General features: G+C 36.5%; 1 protein-coding gene across 1 annotated transcript in view; it reads left to right on the plus strand.

The window, feature by feature from the left end:
* Positions 1-24,199, plus strand: part of LOC129294408 (protease Do-like 7) — a 49,121-nt gene that overhangs the window by 11,797 nt on the left and 13,125 nt on the right. Inside the window, 17 exon segments of the mRNA XM_054932754.1 lie at positions 961-1,019; positions 1,098-1,134; positions 3,301-3,426; positions 3,562-3,651; positions 4,144-4,209; positions 4,308-4,364; positions 4,451-4,516; positions 4,949-5,056; positions 8,424-8,504; positions 8,981-9,030; positions 9,951-10,116; positions 10,435-10,723; positions 10,726-10,934; positions 21,744-21,926; positions 22,026-22,131; positions 22,535-22,705; positions 22,793-22,872. Of these exon segments, the coding sequence (XP_054788729.1) occupies positions 961-1,019; positions 1,098-1,134; positions 3,301-3,426; positions 3,562-3,651; positions 4,144-4,209; positions 4,308-4,364; positions 4,451-4,516; positions 4,949-5,056; positions 8,424-8,504; positions 8,981-9,030; positions 9,951-10,116; positions 10,435-10,723; positions 10,726-10,934; positions 21,744-21,926; positions 22,026-22,131; positions 22,535-22,705; positions 22,793-22,872 (1,944 nt within the window).

Raw genomic sequence — 24,199 nt, forward strand, 5'->3', positions numbered from 1 at the left:
AATGGAGCATTAAGCCAACAAGCCCAGATCTAAACGTAGCTTTGCTGTTAGTGACATGGTTTATCTAAAGCTACATCCTTTTAGGAAGAATTTGCTAAATAATTCTTCTCTTCAAAAACTTGCTGCTTGCTATTTTGGACCTTTAAAGTCTTGAAATGTACTGGTATGGTTTCTTATGAACTGGAATTGCCTCCTAATACTCAGTGCATCTGGTATTCATGTCTCACTCCTTAAGCAATATGCTGGTCCTTTAGCTGTTGTTAACTCTTCTCTTTGTCTTGTTGACGATCAGGGCTAGTTTATGCTTGAACTTGAAGAGATTTTAGGCCAGAAGATTGTTAATCGTCGCAATATCCCGATTAGTCAAGTTCTGGTTTGTTGGAAGTTTTCTGCACCTGAAGGTGCTACTTGGGAAGATCTCTCTATTATACAGCGATAGTTTCCTCTTTTTCATACTACTGCACCTCCAACTACCACTATCTTTGTGGACAAGGATTTTTTTAGGGGGGAGTATTGGTACATGCTATATTACTGTCAAGGGTTTTGTTGTAATTAGCCTTAGCCAAAGGATGAGTGTTACCTTTAGAGTTTGTTAGAAGAGAGAGTAACTTTAATGACGTGTTATGAGGCTAGGGTATATGTGTTATGCCTGGTGCCGTTTTCCTTTTTTGTGAATGAATTAGCATTTCTTCTCTCTTTTACTCATGTCAAACCTATTCTATTTTTGATGATGCAACTGAGGCAGTAGCAGTTATGACTAACTGCTTGAGCATTTCAATTGGCATAACACTAAAAATTGTTCATAATTCTTTCACATCATACTTAATTAGTTTGCCAAAATTTCCTGGTTGATTCATGAGTTGAACTTCTACTTTCTCCATGTTTTAACCAAGGATTATGACTTCTTTCATTTTCTGTTTTTTTTTTTCATTTAACATTTATTTTGATTTTTAACTTTAGGTCTCCATTTTGGCTGGTACTCTTGCTCGTTTGGACAGGGATGCTCCTCACTATAAGAAGTATGTTGTATATATCTGTTGTTATTTGCATGCAAGCTGTTTCATGATAGTAGAAAACTCTGTTATTTTTTGATGCAGGGACGGGTATAATGACTTCAATACATTCTACATGCAAGTAAGTGGGAGGAAATTTTTTGACTTATGAGTTTGGTCATTTTGATTTCTTGTCTTTCCTTCTTCAAAATTTAATACCTTTAATATCTTTTTAGTGGGCATTTGGCTGGTCCAGTCTTTATAATTCTTCCTTTTTCATGCTCGGTTTCCTCTGTTTTGCTCAATTACTATTAAATTGCAAAATTAATTAAAAAGGAAAGAGGAGTTCAAAGCTGAAAATGCTAAATAGAGGAAAGAAGTGTTAGAGAATTAAGGCCATTAGGCCCAATTATTAAACTTAATCTGTTGGTTTAGTAATCTGTTGACATGTATGAAGTCTCTTTTGGCTAAGTAGTTTAGAACTAATATTACACGTTTTTGTCAGTGTATGGGTAATTTATAAGATTGCCAAGAGTAGGGAAAGAAAATCAAGAGATCTAGAACAGGTAAGGTGTATTAAGGATGAAGAGGGAAGAATTTTAGTTACAGATGATGAAATTAAAAATAGATGGGAGACTTATTTTTCTAAACTTTTCAATGATGGAGAGGATTCATCTAGTAACTTGGAGGATTTAGTAACTGGTGAAGGAGAACAAAATTTGTCATTCTATCGAATAATACGTGATAAGGAGGTAAAGGAAGCTCTTAAGAAATGGCCAATGGTAGAGCTAACGGACCTGATTGTATATCTATCGAAGCGTGGAAATGTTTAGGTGAAGAAGGGGTGGAGATGGTTAACTAAGTTATTTAATGTGATTTTACGGTCCAAGAAAATGCCTGATGAGTGGAGGAGAAGTACATTAATTCCTATTTATAAAAATAAAGGAGATATTCAGAATTGTACTAACTATAGAGGGATTAACTCATGAGCCACACAATGAAATTGTGGGAGAAAGTAATTGAGCACAGGTTGAGATTGGAGACAAGTATTTCTGAGAATCAATTTGGTTTTATGCCAGGTAGATCAACTACAGAGGCAATTTATCTACTAAGGGGATTAATGGAAAAGTATCGTTGTAAAGATAAAGATTTACACATGGTTTTTATTGATTTGGAAAAAGCTTATGACCGTATACCAAGAGAAGTGCTTTGGAAAGCGTTGGAAAAAAAGGGAGTACGGATTGCTTATATTAAAGCCATACAAGATATGTATGAGGGGGTAAAAACTAGTATAAGAACGCCTAGTGGTCAAACAAAGGATTTTCCTATAAAGATTGGACTACATCAGGGATCATCTCTGAGTCCTTATTTGTTCAACTTGATTTTAAATGTTTTGACGGAACATATTCAAGAGGAAATCCCGAAATGTATGCTCTTCGCGGATGATATAGTTCTTATAGCAGAGACAAGAGAAGAGGTTAATTGCAAACTTGAGTTATGGAGGAGGACATTGGAGTCGAAAGGTTTTCGTCTGAGTAGAAGTAAGACGGAATATTTATATTGTAAATTTGGTAAAGGACTATTCGAAAATAATTTGGAAGTGAAATTGGGAGATCAAATTATACCTCAAGTGGAAAAGTTTAGATATTTGGGAGCCATTATTCAAAATGATGGCGAAATCAGTGGAGATATTTCACATAGAATTCAAGCTGGGTGGTTTAATTGGAGAAAAGCTAAAGGAGTTATTTGTGACCGTAAGGTGCCTAATAAACTTAAAGGAAAGTTTTATCGTACTGCTATCAGACCGGCAATGTTATATAGTAGTGAATGCTGGGCTCTAACGGGACAGCAAGAGCATAAAGTTGGAGTAGCAGAGATGAGAATGTTACGATGGATGTGCGGACATACACGTAAAGATAAAATTCGAAATGAGCACATACGTGAAAAAGTGAGGGTGGCACCTATTGAGGAAAAAATGGTAGAAAATCGGTTGAGATGGTTTGGGCATGTACAAAGAAGACCAAGGGAGGCACCAGTGAGAAGAGTGGAACATATAACTTTAAGTCCGATTAAGAGAGGTAGAGGAAGGCCTAAGAGAACACTCTTGGAAGTTGTTGAACGTGATCTCTTAATTAATAATATTTCTAAAAGCTTAATAAATGATAGAGTACAATGGCGTCTTGCAATCCATGTAGCCGACCCCACCTAGTGGGATAAAGGCTTGTTGTTGTTTGTTGTTGTTGTCAGTGTATGGGTGTAATTGTGCATCTTCTGTCCAGTTGTTGATTGTAATCTTGCTTATTTACAGGCTGCATCTGGCACCAAGGGAGGATCAAGTGGCTCCCCAGTTATAGATTGGCAAGGCAGAGCAGTTGCCTTGAATGCTGGGTGCAAAACATCAAGTGCATCTGCATTTTTTTTCCCTCTAGAACGAGTAAGCTTTTCATATATATTTGCTTAACTTAATACTTGTCTGTTGCGTCTTATTTTGCACAAATCTTCTAGTGGCGAGCAACTGATTCTGTTTAGGAAAGGTGAAGTTAAGTTGATATGATGATTTAATTTTCAGGTCGTGAGAGCGTTGAGGTTTCTTCAGAAGGGTAGCGATGCTTGTTTAGGTAAATGGAAAGCAGTCTCTATACCTCGTGGTACCCTCCAGGTTTGTCCTTTGCAAACCCTTTCTTTCTTGTTTTTTGGATTGAAGTAAATCTGTTCATTCCAATGACGTTTGAAAATGTCAGTGAACTGCATTATTGATTTACTTAACCCTGCTGCATTACAAATTTACAATGAAGTTACAAACATGGGCTAGTGTCATGGCACGAAATGCTTATTGAATGTGATTCCATGCTTGCTGTTTCCTCATCTTTACTGGTGGCAATGTCTTGATACGATCTTAAATTTCTCATAGTTGAAGCCCCCTGTCCATGAACAAGGTGCTCTTGCTATAATTGTGATGGAAAATAGAAGGTGATTGAGGATCAGCAAGATAGATATATGCTGTTCAAGAAATTTCTATATAATTTGCTCCTCATATCAGTGATACTTTGGCCATTTAGATTTGCAACTGCATTTGCCTTCAAATAGATGTTTCTTTTTTATCTTTGCAATCAATGTTTGTGTAAATTTACTTGTTAAAATGATAATACAGGTGACATTTCTCCATAAAGGATTTGATGAGATTCGTCGTCTTGGCCTTGGAAGTGAGACAGAGCAGGTTTTTATTGTTATTTGCTCTCACTTGTGTTATGTTTCTTGGGCAACATTTTCATTTTTACATTCCCTGGATTGTTAATACTGCCTTTGCTTGTGTAGATAGTACGGCATGCTTCTCCAGCAGGTGAAACTGGAATGCTTGTTGTGGATTCTGTGGTAAGCACTTGTTATTTAAAATTGTTATGATTGATTCATTGGCATTTCCATTCAATTGTAGTGGCATTGACCCTTAACTTGCTTAGGTACCAGGTGGTCCAGGTTATAAGCATTTGGAACCTGGTGATGTGCTTGTTCGTGTCAATGGCAAAGTAAGTCTATTTGAAGTAATTAACGGTTTCTTTTCTTAAATTTTGCTTCTCATTCCTTTTTTGATTTTCATTTTTCATCACTAATTATGCCCAACTTTGGTGCTATAATGAGAACATTGATGCTTAGTTACCGGATATTTGATCTGTTCCAGAATAGTTTTTGCATCTGAGGCCATGTCAAGATCTAATTTTTTATTAAAAATTTTAATTCTTTGATTTTGACGGTTAAAAAAAAAAATTCCCTCTTCTTTTTGATGGCTAGGTTGAAGTCATCTTTTGGAAGTTTTCTCACTTGCTGATCAGTGATCAAGCATTATGGTTTGCAGAATTTACTTTCGTCTTTGAAAACTGCAAAATAGGAACTTCCAATGTCTGCATTCTTTTTCTGATTATCTATTTTACTAGAGTTTGACTCCATAAAATTCGTTGCAGGTTATCACTCAGTTCCTGAAACTGGAATCTTTGCTTGATGACAGTGTCAACAAGAACATTGAGTTACAAATTGAAAGGGGTCACTCATCAGTGACTGTGAACTTGTTGGTGAGATTAGCTTTGCTTGGATATTATATAGTTTACAATTATCATTTTGACATACTGTTGCAACCCTGCTGTTCAACGAGTAAAAACGCAGAAATAATAACAATAAAACAGCCAACAAATCCAAGGAAATGCTGAGGTTTGCTATTAATACTTCTAAAATGCTAAATCAGTGTTACAAAGCACTTCACTAATTCAGGACAAACCCTATTCCCTTAAACACAAATACTCACGCAGCAACTAAGGAACAAGAACACTGCAATGCTCAATGAGCATGCCCTCTGGTTTTCAAGAGCCAGTTTCTCCTCTCACCAAAATACAAATTCTCACTTACCTCCACACCACAGAACTAATGACTGCTAAAAACCCAAAAGCAGCCTGCACATTCCCCAACCTTACTTTTTGCTAAATAGGCCTAGAATTCCTATGGCCACCTCTTAGTTTGTCTGTCTTACTCCTTAAGTGTAGGGATAGTAAGGTCAATGTTCTGACTCTCATAAAGTGGTTTGCCCTTTTCATATTTCTTCTTAAACTTCCTCTTATAGGTCTGTGTAGCAAAGGGAATCTATCACATACTCTAGTGCTTATGTATTTCATGTGTGAATAATGAATATTAACATTTTGGTGATTAACTTGCCACCACCTTTCTTCTTCAGGAAGGGGCTCAAAAACATACTTTATGGTAAATGGTAAATAAATCAAAAGTATCAGTAAGATATACAGCCCTCTAATCATATTAAAACTCTGCTTGTGGAGCTACAGAAACATAATAGAAGATGAGAAAGTGAAGAAGATTTCTATTATCTCTATTTTGTATTTCCTTTCTCTTCAATGATTTGAGAGAGTACAGGGCTATATATAGAGAAGGAAAATTAATCTAACAACTACTAGAATGAATGCATACATGTATCATTTACCATTGTCCACAAGTAAATGCAGCACCTAATTGTGAATTGATATTCAAGCACTCGTCTCAAGTTGGAGCATAGAAATCCCCAACCTGTTACATATGTTGTTCATTTGAGGACCTTGGAAAGATTTAGTGAGTATATCAATTAGTTGATCATTCAAATCGACAAACTTGGTAGCAAGGGAATTGGATTGTATCTTCTCCCTTACAAATTAGCAACTAACTTCAATATGTTTGATTCTTTCATAAAATACTAGATTAAATGTGACATGTATAGCTACTTGATTGTTACTAATAACTCTATCTAATTGATACTTTCCAAATCTCAATTTCTGAAGTTGTTTCAGCCATATAAGTTCACATACTGTGAGAGTAGATTTCACATCTACACTGGTATTCTTCCATGAGATTCGATTGCCCTTAACAAAGACATGGTATCTTGCATTTAATCATCTATTAAAAGAACCAGTAACAAACATTGACTTGGAGTTCCTTTGGTGTTTCTAAGGATGTGAATGAGATGAGTGTCACATGGAGATCATAAAAATTGACTTGCTACTTTTATGATGAAAGAGGTATTTGGACACGTGGTGCCAAGGTAATTGATTTTTTCAACCAATCTTTGATTTCTTGCTAGCTTTGCAAGAGGCTCTTCAAGTCCTGGAGGAAGTTTGGCATTCGGATCAGTTGGAGTATTGGCTAGTTTTCAATCAAAGTACCAATCTTTGATTTCTTAGATTGATGGAGTATTTTTTCGGAATGGAGGTTGCAAGATCAAAGAAGGGGGATTTGTGTCTCCCTGCTAAAGTATACTCTTGACTTACTGAAAGAAATAGGAATGCTTGGATGTAGGCCAAGTAAGATGTCAATTAAAACTAAGAAGATCAAGAAGGACAATAAAGCTGCTGAGGGAGAAGGCAAGACACCCATTGAGATAGAGAAAAGCAAGATGGAGGATGAACCTGTTGATAAAGACAGTTATCAAAGGTTGGCAGGCAAATTAATATATTTGTCTCACACAAGACCTAGCATAGCTTTTATAGTAAGTGTGACTTGTTGGCAAATGAGCTGTCCAAGAAAGAAGCACTTAGAGGCAGCATACAAAATCCTGAGGTACCTAAAAGGTACTCTTAGAAGAGGATTGTTCTTGAAGAAGCGTGAGATGTGGAAGGTTGAAGATCCACATTCAAATATTGGCAATGTTGTTACTTGGTGGAGACAAAAACAAAGAGTTATTGCTAAAAGTAGTGCGGAGGCTGAATTGAGAGTGCTAGCTCGAGGCATTATGGCTGTTCTCTATTAACCACAAGGATATAGGGACTATATTTCATCTTCGTTGCCATTGCGGAGGCCGAATTGAGAGTGCTAGCTCGAGGCATTGTGGAAGGTCCATGGTTAAAAAGAGTGTTCGAAGTGGTACAGGTTTGAGTCTTGTTCAACATCAAACTAAGTCATGTTTGACATGATCGCACTAAGCATGTTGAGGTTGATAGACACTATTAGAGAAAAGTTGATGGTGGAATTCTTTGTTTATCCTATATCCCTACTAAAAAGCAAACTGCTGACATTCTCACAAAGGGACCACATGAGCATCTATGTGAATGCTTTGTAAGCAAGCTGGACATGATGAGTATATGTGATCCTACTTGAGGGGAAATGTGGTTTGACTGAGCATTTATTATCATCTAGGAATATAATTATTTGCTATAATTAGATGTAAATACTCCAGATTTGTGGGGAAAGGATATTGGGTAGCGTTATAGGATATTATTTTCTCATTATTTCTTCCTGATTTTTGTAATCTATCATAGCTACCCTCCTATATATATTTATGTATTTTTTTTTGTCAACATAAGTGAATGAAATATTGAATTCCTCTGTACAATTCTACACAAATTTACTAATAAATACATAATCTAACTACTAAGTAATATTCTAACGGTAGACTAGGATGAAGTTTTGATGATTAAGCTCAATTGTAGTGAAAGATGGTTGGGCAGTTGTTGTCAAAAGTTTTTTATTTTGGATTTATTCAATCCTTTCTTATTGATGCATGATTGCATTGCATGAAGCATACCGTTCTTCTATTTTCAATGTGTAGTGCTTAATGAATTCAAAATATTGAATGGGTGGTGAATAGTAGAAGATTTGCTATCACTTAGATTATAAGCACTTTGACCAAGAAAATTTAACAAGTATGCAAATGCTTGACAGTTATGGTCATTCTTCCCCTTCATGGTACGAGGGTTCAAATATATTTTATTTTTTTCTTGGCTTACCATTGTTGTTTGGGCCTTTAGGATTTAGGAACTTTACCAATAGCCATTAGCTTACATATGCACTTACTGTTATCTTCTCGAAGTCCAAATAATGCATTGCATGTTATTGCCTCAATGGTTCAATATGATTCATTATTGAGATTCCTACAAAATTATAATTTTTTTCCCTAATATGTGTTAGGTGCAAGATTTACACTCAATAACTCCTGATTATTTCTTAGAAGTTAGTGGTGCAGTAATACATCCACTTTCATATCAGCAGGTTAGTAGGACTCTACTTGCTATGTATTGTATTTTACTTCCCTTTTCAGTGGAAAACATCAGTTGAGTATGATTTTGTTGGTTGTGAAAGGCTGAGTTGAATGAATACATGCATCTTGAGCATGTTTGATGTTCCTATTACTTAATAAATGTTGAATGAGAGAGTTTTTGCCTTCATTCTATTGGTCCAGCCAATCTATCTCTATATGTTTATCTTCTGTTAAATTTTCCTGTAAATTGTGAAATTGCCATCTTTTTCTCATAAATTGTGACAGATTTCCTGTTGATCTATGCTTGGTTCATTGTGATAGAGTTGCCTTGACTTTTGATTATAATGATTCTACACCCATGATGTTAGATTCTTCATGCTTCCGTCTCCTAGATAATTTGTTTGTTCATCCCTTTGCAATGCATACTTATTTTTCTCATTTTGAGTCTCTTGGCTAATTAAACATTTGTTTATGTTCTACCATGCAGGCTAGAAACTTTCGTTTCCATTGTGGTCTTGTTTATGTGGCTGAACCAGGGTATGTATGCATAGAGAAATATTAAAATTCTATAGGTAAAATGGCAATAAAATTCTTTTGAATTATATGAATGATAATTTGGTCTATCAAAATGTCATAATTTTATTAAAATCCTTAGGGACCTTTGTGTGAATGAATTTTAAATTGAAAGATTATTTTATCTTTTCTGAAAATAACAAGCCCCAAACATCACTTTTTGTTTAAGGAATCACAACTGTTGTCCTGCAAATGATAAAAGTTGAATAAGAAATCACAAATTATCAAGTGTAATTTCTGTGGTTTAAAAACAAGCCCTAATCACAACTTTTACTTGAGGAGGAATAATTTTTGTTCTGTGAATCACAAGAATTGAATAAGAAATCACAACTTGTCAAGTGTAATTTCTTTTATTGAAAAAACAAGTTATCAAAATAAAAAAACCTCATTTACAACTTTTGTTTAAAGAATCACAATTTTTATTTAAAGAATTGCAAGAATTGAACAAGAAATTACAACTTTTTAATAAGGGTAAAATGGTCTTTTCAATTTAAAATTTAATGACAAAGAGGTTTCTAGGGACTTAAGTGGAATTATGACACTTTAAGGGACCAAATTGTCATTTATATTATTTGGAGGGATTTTATTGTCATTTTCCCAATTCCATAACTTACAATTACCTTTCCTAAAAATTTTGAAAGATAATTACTGGATGCAAAAATATTGACATGCTCTAGTTTACATAGTTATGGTTATGAAAACAACTAAGGATGAGTGAGAATCATGAAATTTATTGATCACATGAGAATTTGCCAATGACCATTAGGATGGCCTCCTCTCACAAGTACGCGAGGGTTGTGCTAAGAGGTGTCCCTTGTAATTGATGCTTCAAATTCAGGTACTTGTCGTGTGGATAATGAATGTGTGGAATTTATATTTTGCAGATATATGCTGTTCCGAGCAGGAGTTCCTCGCCATGCAATAATTAAGAAATTTGCTGGTGAAGAAATAACTTGTCTTGATGAGCTAATATCAGTTCTCTGCAAAGTATCTAGGGGTGCTCGAGTGCCATTGGAGTATATAAGCCACTTGGACCGATATCGAAGGAAGGTAATAATTATTTTACATTCAAAATGTATGAAATTAGATGAATGTATATTTGGAGTTTCTGACGTGCGTGTGTATTATTGTATTAGTTGTTGCTAAAGTCAATGCTTGGTGTTACACTATTATCGGTTGTGGATCAATTGTTTTCCAGTGCTCTTGGAGATAATTGAGCCTACACTTTAGTCCTTTTGATTTTATTACTATATGGACATCATGATTTAGAAATGTTTTTGGGTGGCGTGGTGATATATTCATCTAGCAAATTAATCCCCTGGTATTGTCCATTGATGATTGTTTCATGAATTCATATTATGATTGCAGTCTGTCTTGGTCACTATTGACCGCCATGAATGGTATGCACTGCCGCAGTTATATACTCGTGATGATTGTAGTGGTCTCTGGATTGCAAAACCTGCTTTTCAGTCAGATTCTCTAATCCTATCATCCGACATTAAAGATGTTGGAAATCTAGTTGGCCACTCAGTTTCACCAATTGGCGAGCATCCTTGTGTGGGACATATGCATCAAGATGACAATCAAGAGTTGGCTTATGGTATCACTGGCATGGAGGCTAGTTCTGAAGATGCCACAGATAATGCATCTGATGGCGGCACAAAAAACGAAAAGTTGAAGAGGATTTGTCTGCTGATGGAAACATTGTTGCTGATTCTTCCTTGAATGATGCTGGGGAAACTAAGCTAGAAAAACCAAGTTCAATGCAAGGTGAAGTTTTAATGTACTCCCAAGGTGCAGGAACTGCAATAGCAGCGAATGCATCATTTGCTGAAAAGGTGATTGAGCCTACTCTTGTGATGTTTGAGGTAATACTATATAATTTTTTTCATAATATTCATTGATGAATTTCCAGCTTAGGGCATGGGTTTGTGTAACATATTTGAGACCGTATGATACTCATTCATGTAAAAAGTAAAACTATAGTATTTAGAGTTGCTAATAGAAGAAATAAGAAGCGGTTTGTAGTTACTTGCAACTACTTGGGTCTGTTGTCTCTAACTGGTATATGTATAAGCTAGAAGCGTTAAGAAGAAGCTTCATTTGTTATTTCTACCTAACAAGAAATTTTCAATAATTGTTTACTTTGTTTGGAATCTTGTTGGTGCTACGTACATTTCTTGATTGGCTTGGTGCTGCGAATGTGGCACAATGTTTACTTGAAAGTCTGTCCTGTGTGTGCACTTGCTTCACGTCAAGCAACGTCTGGCTTGGGCATGAGAAACTTGTTATTTTATATGCACTTTTTCCCCTTCTGTTGTTTCATTGAGGTTCTGGGCTGATACCCATACATGATATGGGGTATTGTACATCTTGGCAGTACATCACTGGTTGATTTCTGGCAGCCCGGCACTGCCATTCAAGGTTGTTAAAGGCGAAAGGCGCACTTAAGGCGCAAAGCTTGTAAAACGCCTTAGGCGCAAGGCGCTAGAAAGGCGTGTGCTCAAATGAAGCGAGGTGCTACCATGTGTTGTAGTCTCTTGGTGTTGTTGCTCTATTCTAAACTTCCAAGGGATTATAATGGGTTCTCTTTTATAACCTAATCAGTATAATTTGGGATTAAAATTTTCTTGAAAATTTTCCAAGGCTCACAATAATTTCACTATATCATGTTTAAAATTTCAATCAAAGATTATTTCTTGTAATAAATTTAAATCTTTTCTATTATGTAATTGTCTTCTCTTATTTTGAAATTAAATATTCCATATTTGTTTTTATATCATTTAACTTTTCATATTTTATATCATATTTTAATGGGTTATGTATTAAAATATGAGCAAACTCATTGTCTTCTACAATATGTTACTCCATAGAAGTCAAGTGAAGTAGTCGGTGCTGTCCTTATCTTCTCTTCTTCCATACGCTGTCAGCATCATCCTCGTCAATTCCAATCGGTCGTTGTCTTTTCTTCGATAGGCAAACCCAGTCAGTCGTCCTCTTCACTTCTTCAATACCCAGTTCCAGTCGATCGTCTTCATCTCTCCTTCAATGCCCAGTAGTCGATTATCATCTGCCCATCTTTTGTTCCCCTATTCTTCAACCTACTTAAACTAGGCACCCTCAGGCGTGCGCCTTTTGCTCATGCAAGGCGCACAAGGCGTTCTCAGGCGCGCGCCTAACTAACCCCATCACCTCTCTTCACTTGAGAGGCGATGGCCAAGTTCAGCGCCTCGCCCAGGCGCCTTAGGCGCTGAGGCGAGCGCCTTTTACAACACTGCTGCCATTTGAGTGAGATAAGGCTGAGTGTGTCTAGGAGAGTGAAGCGAGCTGACCCATGGCAGATAAGTGTTAACCAGGTAAGAGTCATGTTCAGGTACTAAGGCACCCAATGTTTAGACGTTGGTGCTGTTTTCCTTCCTTAACCCATTATCTTTCTTGCCGCCTTTTCTTTTATAGACAGAAGAAGAGAGGTACAGGAGATAAGTATAAAAGCTGATCATCAAGCATTGACGTATTCATGGACCACTATTTCCTAAATATTTTCAGGATATACGAATTAAAAATTTTTATGAACTTTTCGATGAAAAAAATGTCCGTCCCAACAATTTTAACCTTATTCCATCAATATAGTTATTTACTATACACCATACATGTGTCTTTGTATAATTGATCCAAAAAATAGTGCTATTCCCTTGGCGGGGGTAATGTAGTATGAGGAGGCAGCATTTATACTATTATATCACGGTGAGGGAATTCTAAATCTGATGTTAGGATTTGTAACTGGTAACTTAAAGTTTAATCATGTGTAATCTCAGGTTTTATAGTTCAATTCATTAGTCTTTATATCATATTCCTAACTGGGTTAGTTTTTAAAGATGATTTCTGCTTGAATCTTAAGCATGAATTGCTTGTCTTTTGAAATATGATCTGTGGGTCTTGTTTCCATTCTACTACTTCAAAATTATCAAGAATTGAGAGTCCATCTAGCCATTCCCTACCGGCCTCTTCAAATACCTACATCAATGGCTCTAGTTGTTATTGAGTGAGCAATTTGCTTTATTTTCTGTGTATTCATGATTTACACACAACAAGAAGAAGCACAATAATTCTTATCTTAGTAAGGGAGATCAGCTATTGGATTGCAAGATGTCACTGAGCTTTATCAACAATTAATTTTTCAGAATGACTATTTGGTCTTAAATTTCCCTTAAGTTTCCTTTTTGATCTCCCTCTACATCTTTTCATATGGCTAAAGACTATTTGGTTGACTTTCTTTATTGGTGCTTTTAATGGCCTTCTTTGCACATGTCTAGACCACCTTAATTGATTTTCTATTCCACCCCATAGTTGTCATTCCAACTTTTCCACATATAGAATCATTTTGGATCTTGCATTTTCTTGTATGGCCATATGTACATCTTAACATTCTTGCCTCCATTCCCCCTTTCAATCTTGTTATCTTTTCAATGCCTAATATTTACTACCACATAACATCATTGGTCCAATCGCAATTTCATAGAAGTCCTCTTTAAACTTGGTAGGTACTTTGTGGTCACAAATGACTATTAAAGACTTTTTCCATTTTAATAGCCTACCTTATATTCTAGGCATGATGTCTCTTTCAATTTCTTCTTTGCTTTGTAATATCAATCCGAGGTACTTAAACTTTGACACTTGTGGTCTGGTCTATTCTCGAATTTTTACCACCAAATCATTTTGCACTTGCTCTTTGTTAAATTTGTGATGCATATATTTTGTCTCGCACTTGCTCAGCTGGGAAACCTTCTCTGAAACTCAAGTTTAAAGTTAACATCATCTCTTGACTTCACAATTAAGACTATATCATTTGCAAAAACATGCATTTAAGGATTTCCTTTCGTGTGAGCTGGGTGAGAATGTCCAAAACTAGATTGAACAGTTAAGGACTAAACGGTGATACCTCATTGATATATCCTTATTGCAAAATCTTTTGTCCCATCTCTAGGAGTTCTCACATGCATATCCTTTTAACTTGAATATATGTAACAAGAACATCTTTCTTTCCTAGGACTTTCGATAGCATGAACACCTTTCCCATCACTTTTACACGCACTGGATGAATTTTTCTAGTTATTAATAAGTATGCTCATTGGATGGGCAGGATTATTACTAATATGTAGTGCTAGTATTTTTTTTTTTAGGATTTATAGATTTTTAAAAGGTATCTTGTGCTTTACCTTGGAAAGAAATTCCTAAATATGTGATTCTCTTTTTAATATGACTATTAAGTTTTCCTTTTCTAGTGCAGTTTTAAGAATACTTGTTGGTTGTTAATGTTAGGCGTTAACTTTTTCCACATTCTTTTGAATACAATTTCATGTTTCTCTGTTTGTTATTCTTTAACAGCTAAAAATGATCTTTAATTGTGTAATTTGTGATGGATACCTTGGCCTTAGAAACTTTACAAATGTTGTTGATTGTGGTTATTTGGCTCATACTCTGTTATTTTCTGAGTGATTTGGGGTATGAATCAAGTTTCAGTCCTTATTTCATTGAAAAGCTTTGGGAGGGAAAATTCTGCTATGTAATTTTTGAGTTTCCTCTCGATCTCCATCATTATTATCATATTTGAGAGCCAAAGTGATATGTAAAGTATAAATAGTTTAGTTAGTTGGGGGTTAGTTATTTAGTTAGGTTACCTTAGAATAAAGGGATGAAAGAGCCTTTATAAGGGATCCTAAGTGCAATCGGATATTATGTTAAATTGAAAATGCTGAAACATAGTTCAGTTCTCCCTATTCTCTGTTTCCCTTTCTCTCTCATCTCTTATCTCTTCCTCTCTCGCCCCTTTGTTTTCTCTTCTTTCTTCCTCTTTCCTCCTCACTCCTTTGTTTCTCTCTTTCTCTTCTTTCTACCATATCTATGGTATTCAAAGGTAGTCTTTCCTTCCCTTTGTATGCTAGAAATGCATTCCCAAGCTCTGTTCAAGATGATGACAGATCAGAATGATGTAAGATTTTGTATCTTGGAGAATCAACCCTAAGCCTTCACTACCCAAATAGCTCAACATATCAGACGTTTTGATGAATCTCGCAATGATGGAGGGTCCTCTTCAAAAGACATAGGCGGCAATCATAAACTCAGAACAGAATTTCCAAGATTCTAGCCAGATGACATTCTTGGCTGGCTTTGGAAGTGTGAACATGTTATAAATTTGTAATTAGGACACAATTGGTTAGTTAGTTAATATAGCTGTTGGAAAGAGCATTGGGAAGGGACGTCTATATATTGGCTAATAGTTGTATTTTGATGTTTTTATGATTAAGGACGTATTATTCAGTGACACCTCTACTTCTCAATTTCTCTCAACTTCTTCTCTTTAATCTCTCATTCCTCTCTGCTCTATCTACCTTCCTATTCTTCTCTCATCTTTTCGCGTGCTCTCTCTCAAATTTCTATCATTCCAAATTATTCCTACACATCAATGGTATCAGAGCAGATGCTCCTCGGCTCCTTTTTTTTATCCCCAATCATAGTTCATGGTCAAGACACGCAACAGAAACAAACAAAGCTGACAAGAAATGGAAGATTACATGGTCAAGATCGAAGAAAACGACAGAAAGATTGATGCTTTGATAGAATTGGTTGATGGGCTCTCTCAACAACTTCAGTCATTGGTAAGGGATCGAGAGGTTGAAAGAGAAGGCAACCACCAAAACAGACAGATTGCTGATCGTCATCATGAGCATGAGGATCATAGACGCAGAGAGGGTATGAACGAAGAGAATATAGGAGACTCACTCAGTTTATGAAGATAGAATTCCCAAAGTTTAGTAGGGAAGACACTCTTGGTTGGATTATGAAATGCAGGCGATATTGGGAGCTTGATGAGATGCCAGAAGAATCCAAGATCAAGATATCAAGCATGCATCTTGACCCAAGAGCCTTCCAGTGGCATCAAGTTTATGAGAAATCATGGGAAGGAGTTCGGCCAACCTGGGAAGAATATACAGAAGAAATTAAAGACCATTTCAGACTTGTTCATGAGACCCCAATGAGTGATTTAGCTCGCCTGAAGCAACGAGGAACTCTGGCCGAGTATCACGATGAGTTTGATATGATCTCGTGTAAGCTGCAACTGCCATAAGAGTATTTGGTGGACATGTATCTCTTGGGTCTTCGAGAGGAATAAGAGGGTCCAATCCTCCTTTTCAAACCTCGGACCCTGTGAGAAGCTCGGAAGCTCGCAAGAATGCAAGAAATCATATTTCAGAGCCAGATTGAGAAGAAAATCTAAAATAAAAGGGGAGGATATGTGGCACCCTTAGTTTCGGCCACCCAGCCCTCAGCATTAGCCACACAATCTTTTCAGTCTTAACAGTCAAACTCGTCGGCTCCCTATAAAAAAGCATTAATGGGCAATAGGTCCCATACTAAAGGAAAGATAACCTCTTTGCCTAAAAAAAAAGTGTCTCAATTACTCAAAAATTAGTCGATAATGTCCTTAAAATTCTTTCTACTGACAAGGAGGCTGAGCACAGAAGAAAAAATTTATGCTTCTACTGTCATGAAAAATTTTCACGGGATCATAAATGCCCATAAAGGCAGAGATTACAGCTTCATTGTATTGAAGTTAATGATGTCTCGGAAGATGCTAATCAGTCTGAAAAAGATGGTGAGGTTGAAAGGGAAGAAACTCAACCTTTTATCTCACTATACGTTATGGAAGGAGTTGATAATGTTTCTTTAATGAGCCTTACAGGGTACTTTGGCAAGAAACAGCTTCATATTCTAATTGATAGTGGTAGCACCCATGACTTTTTGGACTTTAATTTTGCAAAAGGACTTGGATGGCAACCGGATGGGACTAAGGAAGAATGGGTAGAAGTGGCTGGAGGAAGAAAATTGAAAGTGCATGGCATTTGGGAGGGATTCAAATGGAGAATGCAGGGCTTAAAATTTTCTTTTGATTTTAGAATTCTTGAATTACTTACCTATGATTTAATACTTGGGCTGAAATGGCTCAAAAGTATTAAAAATACTTTCTGGGATTATGAATCTCTAACTATGTTTTTTTGGCTTATAGGTAAAATGTGCAAGCTTCAAGCTATGCCTTCTAATACCCTTTGAGTAGTGCAACCAAAGAGGGTGGAAATTAAGGATTTTTCCACAAACCAAGTATTTTTGCTGCAATTAATACCAAAGGGGCTTGAGAAGGTGGAAATTTTTTCAGTACAGACCTGTACAGAAATTCTAGAGGAGATTAATTCTACATTGCAAGGGTTTCTTGACCTTTTTGAAGCACCCAAGGGATTACCACCCTTTCGCGAGGGGCATGATCACTCTATTGTCCTTCAAGAAGGCACCAATCTTGTAAACTTAAAGCCCTACAGATATCCCTCCACTTAAAAAGATATTATTGAAGGATTAGTCAAGGGATTACTACAAACTGGGGTAATACAAGAGAGTTCCAGCCCATTTTTTGCTCTAATTGTTTTAGTCAAACAGAAGGATGGTACTTAGAGGACGTATATAGATTATAGGGAATTGAATAAAAAGACAGTGAAAAACCAATACCCTATACCCTTAGTGGAAGATCTCTTTGATGAGTTAAGTGTTGCAAAATGGTTTACAAAATTAGACTTGAGGGCTGGTTATCATCAAATCCGAATGGTGCCTTAAGATGTTTCAAAGACTACTTTTAAGAGACACAGTGGGCATTATGAATGGCTAGTTATGCCATTTGGTCTAACTAATGCCCTAGCAACCTTTCAAGGGGCTATGAATAGTATATTTCGTCCTTATTTGAGGGAGTTTGTGTTAGGTTTTTTTGATGATATATTAATCTATAGCTCTAATCTCAATGATCATGTGCAGCACCTCAAGGAAGTGTTTTCTATTTTGAGACAGCATCAGTTTTTTATTAAAAAGAGCAAATGTTCTTTTGTAGCAAGTGAAATTGAGTATTTGAGTCATCTAATTGGTGGTGGGCAAGTCTAGACAGATCCCAAGAAGGTTCAAGCAGTGGCTGAATGGCCTGAACCACAAATATTAAGCAATTGAGGGCTTTCTTAGGGCTGGCTGGATACTATAGAAGGTTTGTCAAGGGCTATGGGATTTTAACTAAACTACTAACTCTCCTCCTTAAGAAGAATGGATTTGGGTGGTCAGACGTAGCTGCTGCAGCTTTTACTAAACTCAAAGAAGTCCTTATTTCTGCATTGGTACTCACCCTTCCAGCTTTCTCAAAACAATTTGTATTTGAAAATGATGCGTGAGGGGTAGGGGTAGGGGCTGTTCTAATGCAATCAGGTCAACCAATTGCTTATTTTAGCAAGGGTTTGGCTAGCATAAAAAACTCTCGATATATGAAAAGGAATTGATGGCTGTGGTCTTGGCTGTGCTTCATTGGCATCAATATTTGGAAAGGTAGAAATTTATAATACGGTCAAATCATCAAAGCCTAAAATATCTGCTTGGGCAGAAGTTAAAGGCAAGCTTTCAGATGTTTTGGGTTGCTAAATTAGCAGGCTTTGACTATGAGATTCAGTACAAGAAGGGCAATGAAAATTCTGTTGCAGATGCTCTCTCGAGAATACCTAAACAGCAAATTATGCAGATGGTTTTAGACACAGTCACCAAAGTTGCTTGAGAAAATCAAGGGAAGTTGGGATGTAGATGCTGTTATTTCAAAAATCTAGAAGAAAACACGAGAAAATGAGGGAGTGTGGGGTCATTTTTCTTGGGATGGCAGCTTATTAAGAAGAAAAGGGAAGCTGGTGATAGGTTCTGATCCTCATTTAAGGTAGCAAATGTTAGAGTGGCTCTATGCCAGCCCACAAGGCGGTCATTCAGGAATCCAGGCTACATATCAAAGGGTTAAGGCCTTATTTTGGTGGAAGAAAATGATAATTGACATTTCTAATTTTATTAAACAGTGTAATACATGTGCTAGGTGTAAGTACGAGACTGTTGCTGCCCCTGGACTATTACAGCCTTTGCCTATTCCTAGCAAGGTATAGGAGCGTATCACTATGGATTTCATTGAAGGACTCCCTAAATCCTTTGGTAAGGACACTATTTGGGTAGTAATTGACTATATGAGTAAGTATGCACACTTTTGACCACTCACTCATCCCTTTTCAGCTTCTATTTTAGCTCAAATTTTTATGGATCAGATTTATAAATTACATGGGGCACCATCTGAAATTATTAGTGGCCGTGACCCTTTATTTGTTAGTGGGTTTTGGAAAGAGTTTTTGCAGGTTTTGGGGGTAAAGCAACTTCTTTTCACTGCTTATCACCCTCAAACGGATGGGTAGTCTGAAGTGCTTAATCGTTGTTTGGAAACCTACCTTCGGTGTACGTGTCGAAACAACCCAAGTAGTGGAGTGAGTGGTTGTCTCATGCAGAATGGTGGTATAATACCACTTTTCACACAGCAACTAAGGCTACTCTTTGAACTTTTATATCGTCAGAAACCTCCTCTCCATTCTCCTTATTTACCTCATAATAGTGTGCTAGATGCCGTGGACAGGTCATTTATAGCAAGAGAAGAGATGATAGCTGTTCTCAAACATCATCCTCATTGGGCTGCGAATATGATGAAGCAAAGGCTGATTCACGCAGATCTGATTGGGAATTTGCAGTGGGACAACGGGTTTTCTTAAAGTTGCAACCCTATAGACAATTTTCTGTAGTTTCTAGGGGTAATCAAAAATTAGCTCGTAGATATTTTGGTCCTTACAAAGTGATTCAAAGAATTGGAGCAGTGGCGTACAAGTTAGAACTGCCACCTAATTCCAAAATACATGCAACCTTTCATGTATCTCTATTGAAGTTATGTCTTGATCCTAAAGTCAAGCAGAGGCATCCACCTCTTGATTGGCTTGAGGTACCTCCAGTTTTAGAACTTGAATGCATCTTGCAGAAAAGAGTTGGCCGGAAAAAAAGGAGGATAATTACTGAAATTTTGGTCAAGTGGAAACAATTACCAAAGGAAGAAGCGTCTTGGACAGCTTTGCATAAGTTCCAGTGGCAATTTCTTCAATTTGTTATTACTGATCCTTGAGGACAAGGATCTCTTTGTGGGGGGGGTATTGTTATAAATTTGTAATTAGGACATAATTGGTTGGTTAGTTAGTTAATATAGCCGTTGGGAAGGGATGTCTATATATAGGTTGATAGTTGTATTTTGATGTTTTTATGATTAAGGATGTATTATTCAGTGACACCTCTACTTCTCAATTTCTCTCAACTTCTGCTCTTTAATATCTCATTCCTCTCTGCTCTATCTACCTTCCTATTCTTCTGTCATCTTTTCTCGCGCGCTCTCTCAAATTTCTATCATTCCAAATTATTCCTACACATCAAAACATTATTTTCACTTGGATGAAACACCAGATTCTTGGAAGGTTATTGTGGGAAGTATTCAATGGCATCAATCTTTCCAACAATTAAAACGGGGTGAACAACTTTCTTGGGAAGATTATGTGGAAGCCTTAAATACATATGTACTAGGACTAGATGAGGACTTTACTGTTAAGATTGTTTCTTGAAATCTCTATCATTGCAAGAAGCTTGGAGTATCACACAAGTGCACAACTTCAATCTTCAAGGATAGGGAGATGCACGAAAAGTCCAGAGGGCAACTAGTCTTAATTTTTGTGATGGATTGTAGAATGCTTTGTTAGGTTTGGACAGGTGGAAAGGACTGAAAAGCACATCTGGTGGTGGTGGGTCTCAACATGTTGAGGATAAAAACATCCTTTCCCCTAACATACATTCTTTTTATTTGAAAACTAACTAGAAAATCATGAAAAATTGAACCTAGCAAAAGTAGAGCACAGAGCTGAAATATTTGTCTTTTTTGTCATCAAAAGCACTGCAAAGATGGTTTTTCCTTTGGGTTCCCATGCTTGGATAATTTTCAAGATGAAAAGTCAAAACCCCAGCTGTCATACAGATGGCATTTTTAGAAGCAAAAGTTGTGTCAGTTTCCTTTAATAGGCTTAAAGGAGCTTCAAAATTGGGTCACTCATGTTGGCCTGTACAAGGTGATAGGGATGTTGGAGAAAATATTAAATAAAAGGGCTGGATGGAAGCAAGGCTGATTATCATGGGAATATTGGTTCAGTGGAGAAGCTTGCCTAATAAAGAAGTAACTTGGACTTCTCAGTTTAATTTTCAGAGGCAGTTTCCAAAATTTCCCATATTCGACCCTTGAGGTCAAGGGTTTTTGAGGGGATGGTATTGATATGTAAAGAATAGACAATTTAGTTAGTAGGGGGTTAGTTAGTTAGGTTCTATTAGAGTAAAGGGATGAAGGAGCCTATATTAAGGATCTTAAGTGTAGTCAGATATTATGCTAAATTGGAAATGCAGAAACAGTTCAGTTTTACCTATACTCTGTTTCCCTTTCTCTCTCGTCACTTATCTCTTCCTCTCTCTCCTTTGTTTTCTTTTCTTTCTTCCTCTTTCCTTCTCTTTCACTTCTTTGTTTCTCTCTTTCTCTTTCTACCATATCACAAAGTGTTATCCATTTCAATTTTTCCCTTGTCTATTTATTTGTGGTGCAGACTATATGGTCTTAATGCTTATTTATGAAACATGGAGTAGACTTTGTGGTTTCCTTGTGGCAGTTCATAAATTTCTTGACGTGCTACATTCTCTTGTTCTAAAATCTATTGGGTTTGCAGGTCCATGTCCCTCCTTCATGTATGCTTGATGGTGTTCATTCACAACATTTTTTCGGAACTGGTGTCATAATATATCATTCCCAGGATATGGGATTAGTTGTTGTTGACAAGAATACTGTTGCAATATCATCTTCTGATATAATGCTATCCTTTGCTGCTTTCCCAGTAGAAATTCCAGGAGAGGTACATTTTTCTAATAGAATTTGACTCTTAAATTAAAAATAGATGAACAAAAATCATGTCACTTTTTTACTTGATATCCTTATTTTTAACTATTTGCAGGTAGTGTTTCTTCATCCTGTTCACAATTTTGCACTTATTTCATACGATCCCTCTGCTTTGGGACCAATTGGTGCATCAGTGGTTTGTGCTGCAAAGTTACTCACAGGTGGGTTTGACTATGTGTTGTGTTTTTGTGGGACTATTTTTGGTACTTTTTGTCAAGAAATAGTTTGGATCTTATGAGTGAAATGAATCGAATTGGGTTTCTTGCAATTAACCTCAAATGGACTAATTTATACATTTATTCAGTTGATAGTTTTTGTTTGGTGTGGATACTGGATAGAAGTCAGTCCATCATCACAATATACTTGTGTGTTGAAGTTAATTGCTCTAGTTTATTGGTAAGTAATGTAGGGCATGGGGAAGCATTCATAAGCATTTCACTTATATAGAATACATTTTTGTTGTTGATGATATGGTTAGCAAGCAGAGCATGAGGGCACTTGCATTTTCTAATCAATTATTCATAATGGTGAAAGACTTATATCAAATGACATCTTCTCTTTCAGAGCCTTCTTTAAGTCGAGGAGATTCTGTTTACCTTGTTGGATTGAGTAGAAATCTTCAAGCAACATCTAGGAAATCAGTTGTCACCAATCCTTGCGCTGCATTAAATATAGGAGGTGCTGATAGCCCACGGTACCGAGCAACCAATATGGAAGTAATTGAACTTGATACTGGTAAATACTACATAAGTGAATTTGTGTTGTTACCAAGCTATTTTGATACATCTAACATGTCTGATTTCATGATGTATTTTAATCCAGATTTTGGTAGTACATTTTCGGGCGTGCTAACAGATGAACATGGAAGGGTCCAAGCCATATGGGGAAGCTTCTCAACTCAGGTTTACACCAATTATTCTTTGCTTGTTGCAAGCATCATGACACTTTTCATTGGGAAGAGTCGGATAGGCAGGATAAGGTGCTAAAAAGTAATGAATCTTAATATTAAAGTTCTAAATGGAAGATTAGACTTTTATACGATTATGTCAAAATTAAAGAATATTTCTGTTGGAACTCTAGACCCTTGTTTTATATATGGATCGTGTATTACAACTCCCTTTTAAAGAAAAGTATAGGAATTAACATATTTAGAGTGGTTACAATGGGAAATAAAATTCTGAAAAGATAAAAATAAATGACAAGACAAAATAAACTTCATTAGCATTTGAGAGGCCAAAGACTTACAGAACCAGCCCAATTTTTCCTTGGCTCTTCTTAGACCCCAAGCTCGATAATAAACGTTTCCAACTACAAACTCTCTTTCTTGCGCAACTCACCCACCCTCATGTCTTGTGATAGTGATGGGTACCTAAGTGGGATAGGGAACCCTACCCCAAAAGCTAGCTGTTGAAGTGGGAGAATCAATCCATTTATATACCTCATTGAGCATCTCATACTACTCAATGTGGGACTTGGTATCCCATACTACCAAGTTTCCATCATATACTTACAGCATTTGATTACCTCTTTAATTCCTCTAGCGATCTCATCAACAGATAATGCAGCCTTGGCTCCCCAACACTATCTTATGTCTTGATTCTCTTCCTATCGGCCTTTTGCTTCCTTCACTTTGAAGCTTTGGGTCCATCAGTTCTCTGGTGGGAGGATTTAATGAATGAATGTCTTTTATCCTTCTATTTATTTAATATAAAAGTCTAACTTTTAACAGTTGCATCCTCGTAGAAGGCAAAGAGAAGAAAGATGAAAACTGGAAAGAGACGAGAGAAGACAGTTTTTACGGAAACTTCAAAAGGGTACTTGGTGGTGGGTTGGTCCTTGAAGTCTATGCTATTCCTTTTCCCCTTTAAAATACCTATATCAATCAATCGAAACTGTCTTTTCAGAAGTGAATTGGACTATGCAAAAGTCAATCACAAATTTGAAAACAAGATAATAAAGTACCTTTTAAAAGAAAACTAGTTTGTATTCATTCGTTAAAGTCCTTGGAATATTAATATGGGAGTTGGCTAGTTTTTTTTAAAAGAAACCCCTAGGGGTTGTTGAAATAGAGCATGGAAACATTATAATTAGCTGGTGGCTGTTGAGAATTTGATAAACGGGATGATTAAAGATTACTTGGTAAAACTGAAAGTAGATAGAGGTGACAAATGCCATCATAAAATAGAGCATGGAAACATTATAATTAGCTGGTGGCTGTTGAGAATTTGA

Source organism: Prosopis cineraria, unplaced genomic scaffold (genome assembly GCF_029017545.1).
Source record: "Prosopis cineraria cultivar Desert tree isolate PC_DT_omini unplaced genomic scaffold, ASM2901754v1 PC15, whole genome shotgun sequence".
NCBI classification, from domain to species: domain Eukaryota; kingdom Viridiplantae; phylum Streptophyta; class Magnoliopsida; order Fabales; family Fabaceae; genus Prosopis; species Prosopis cineraria.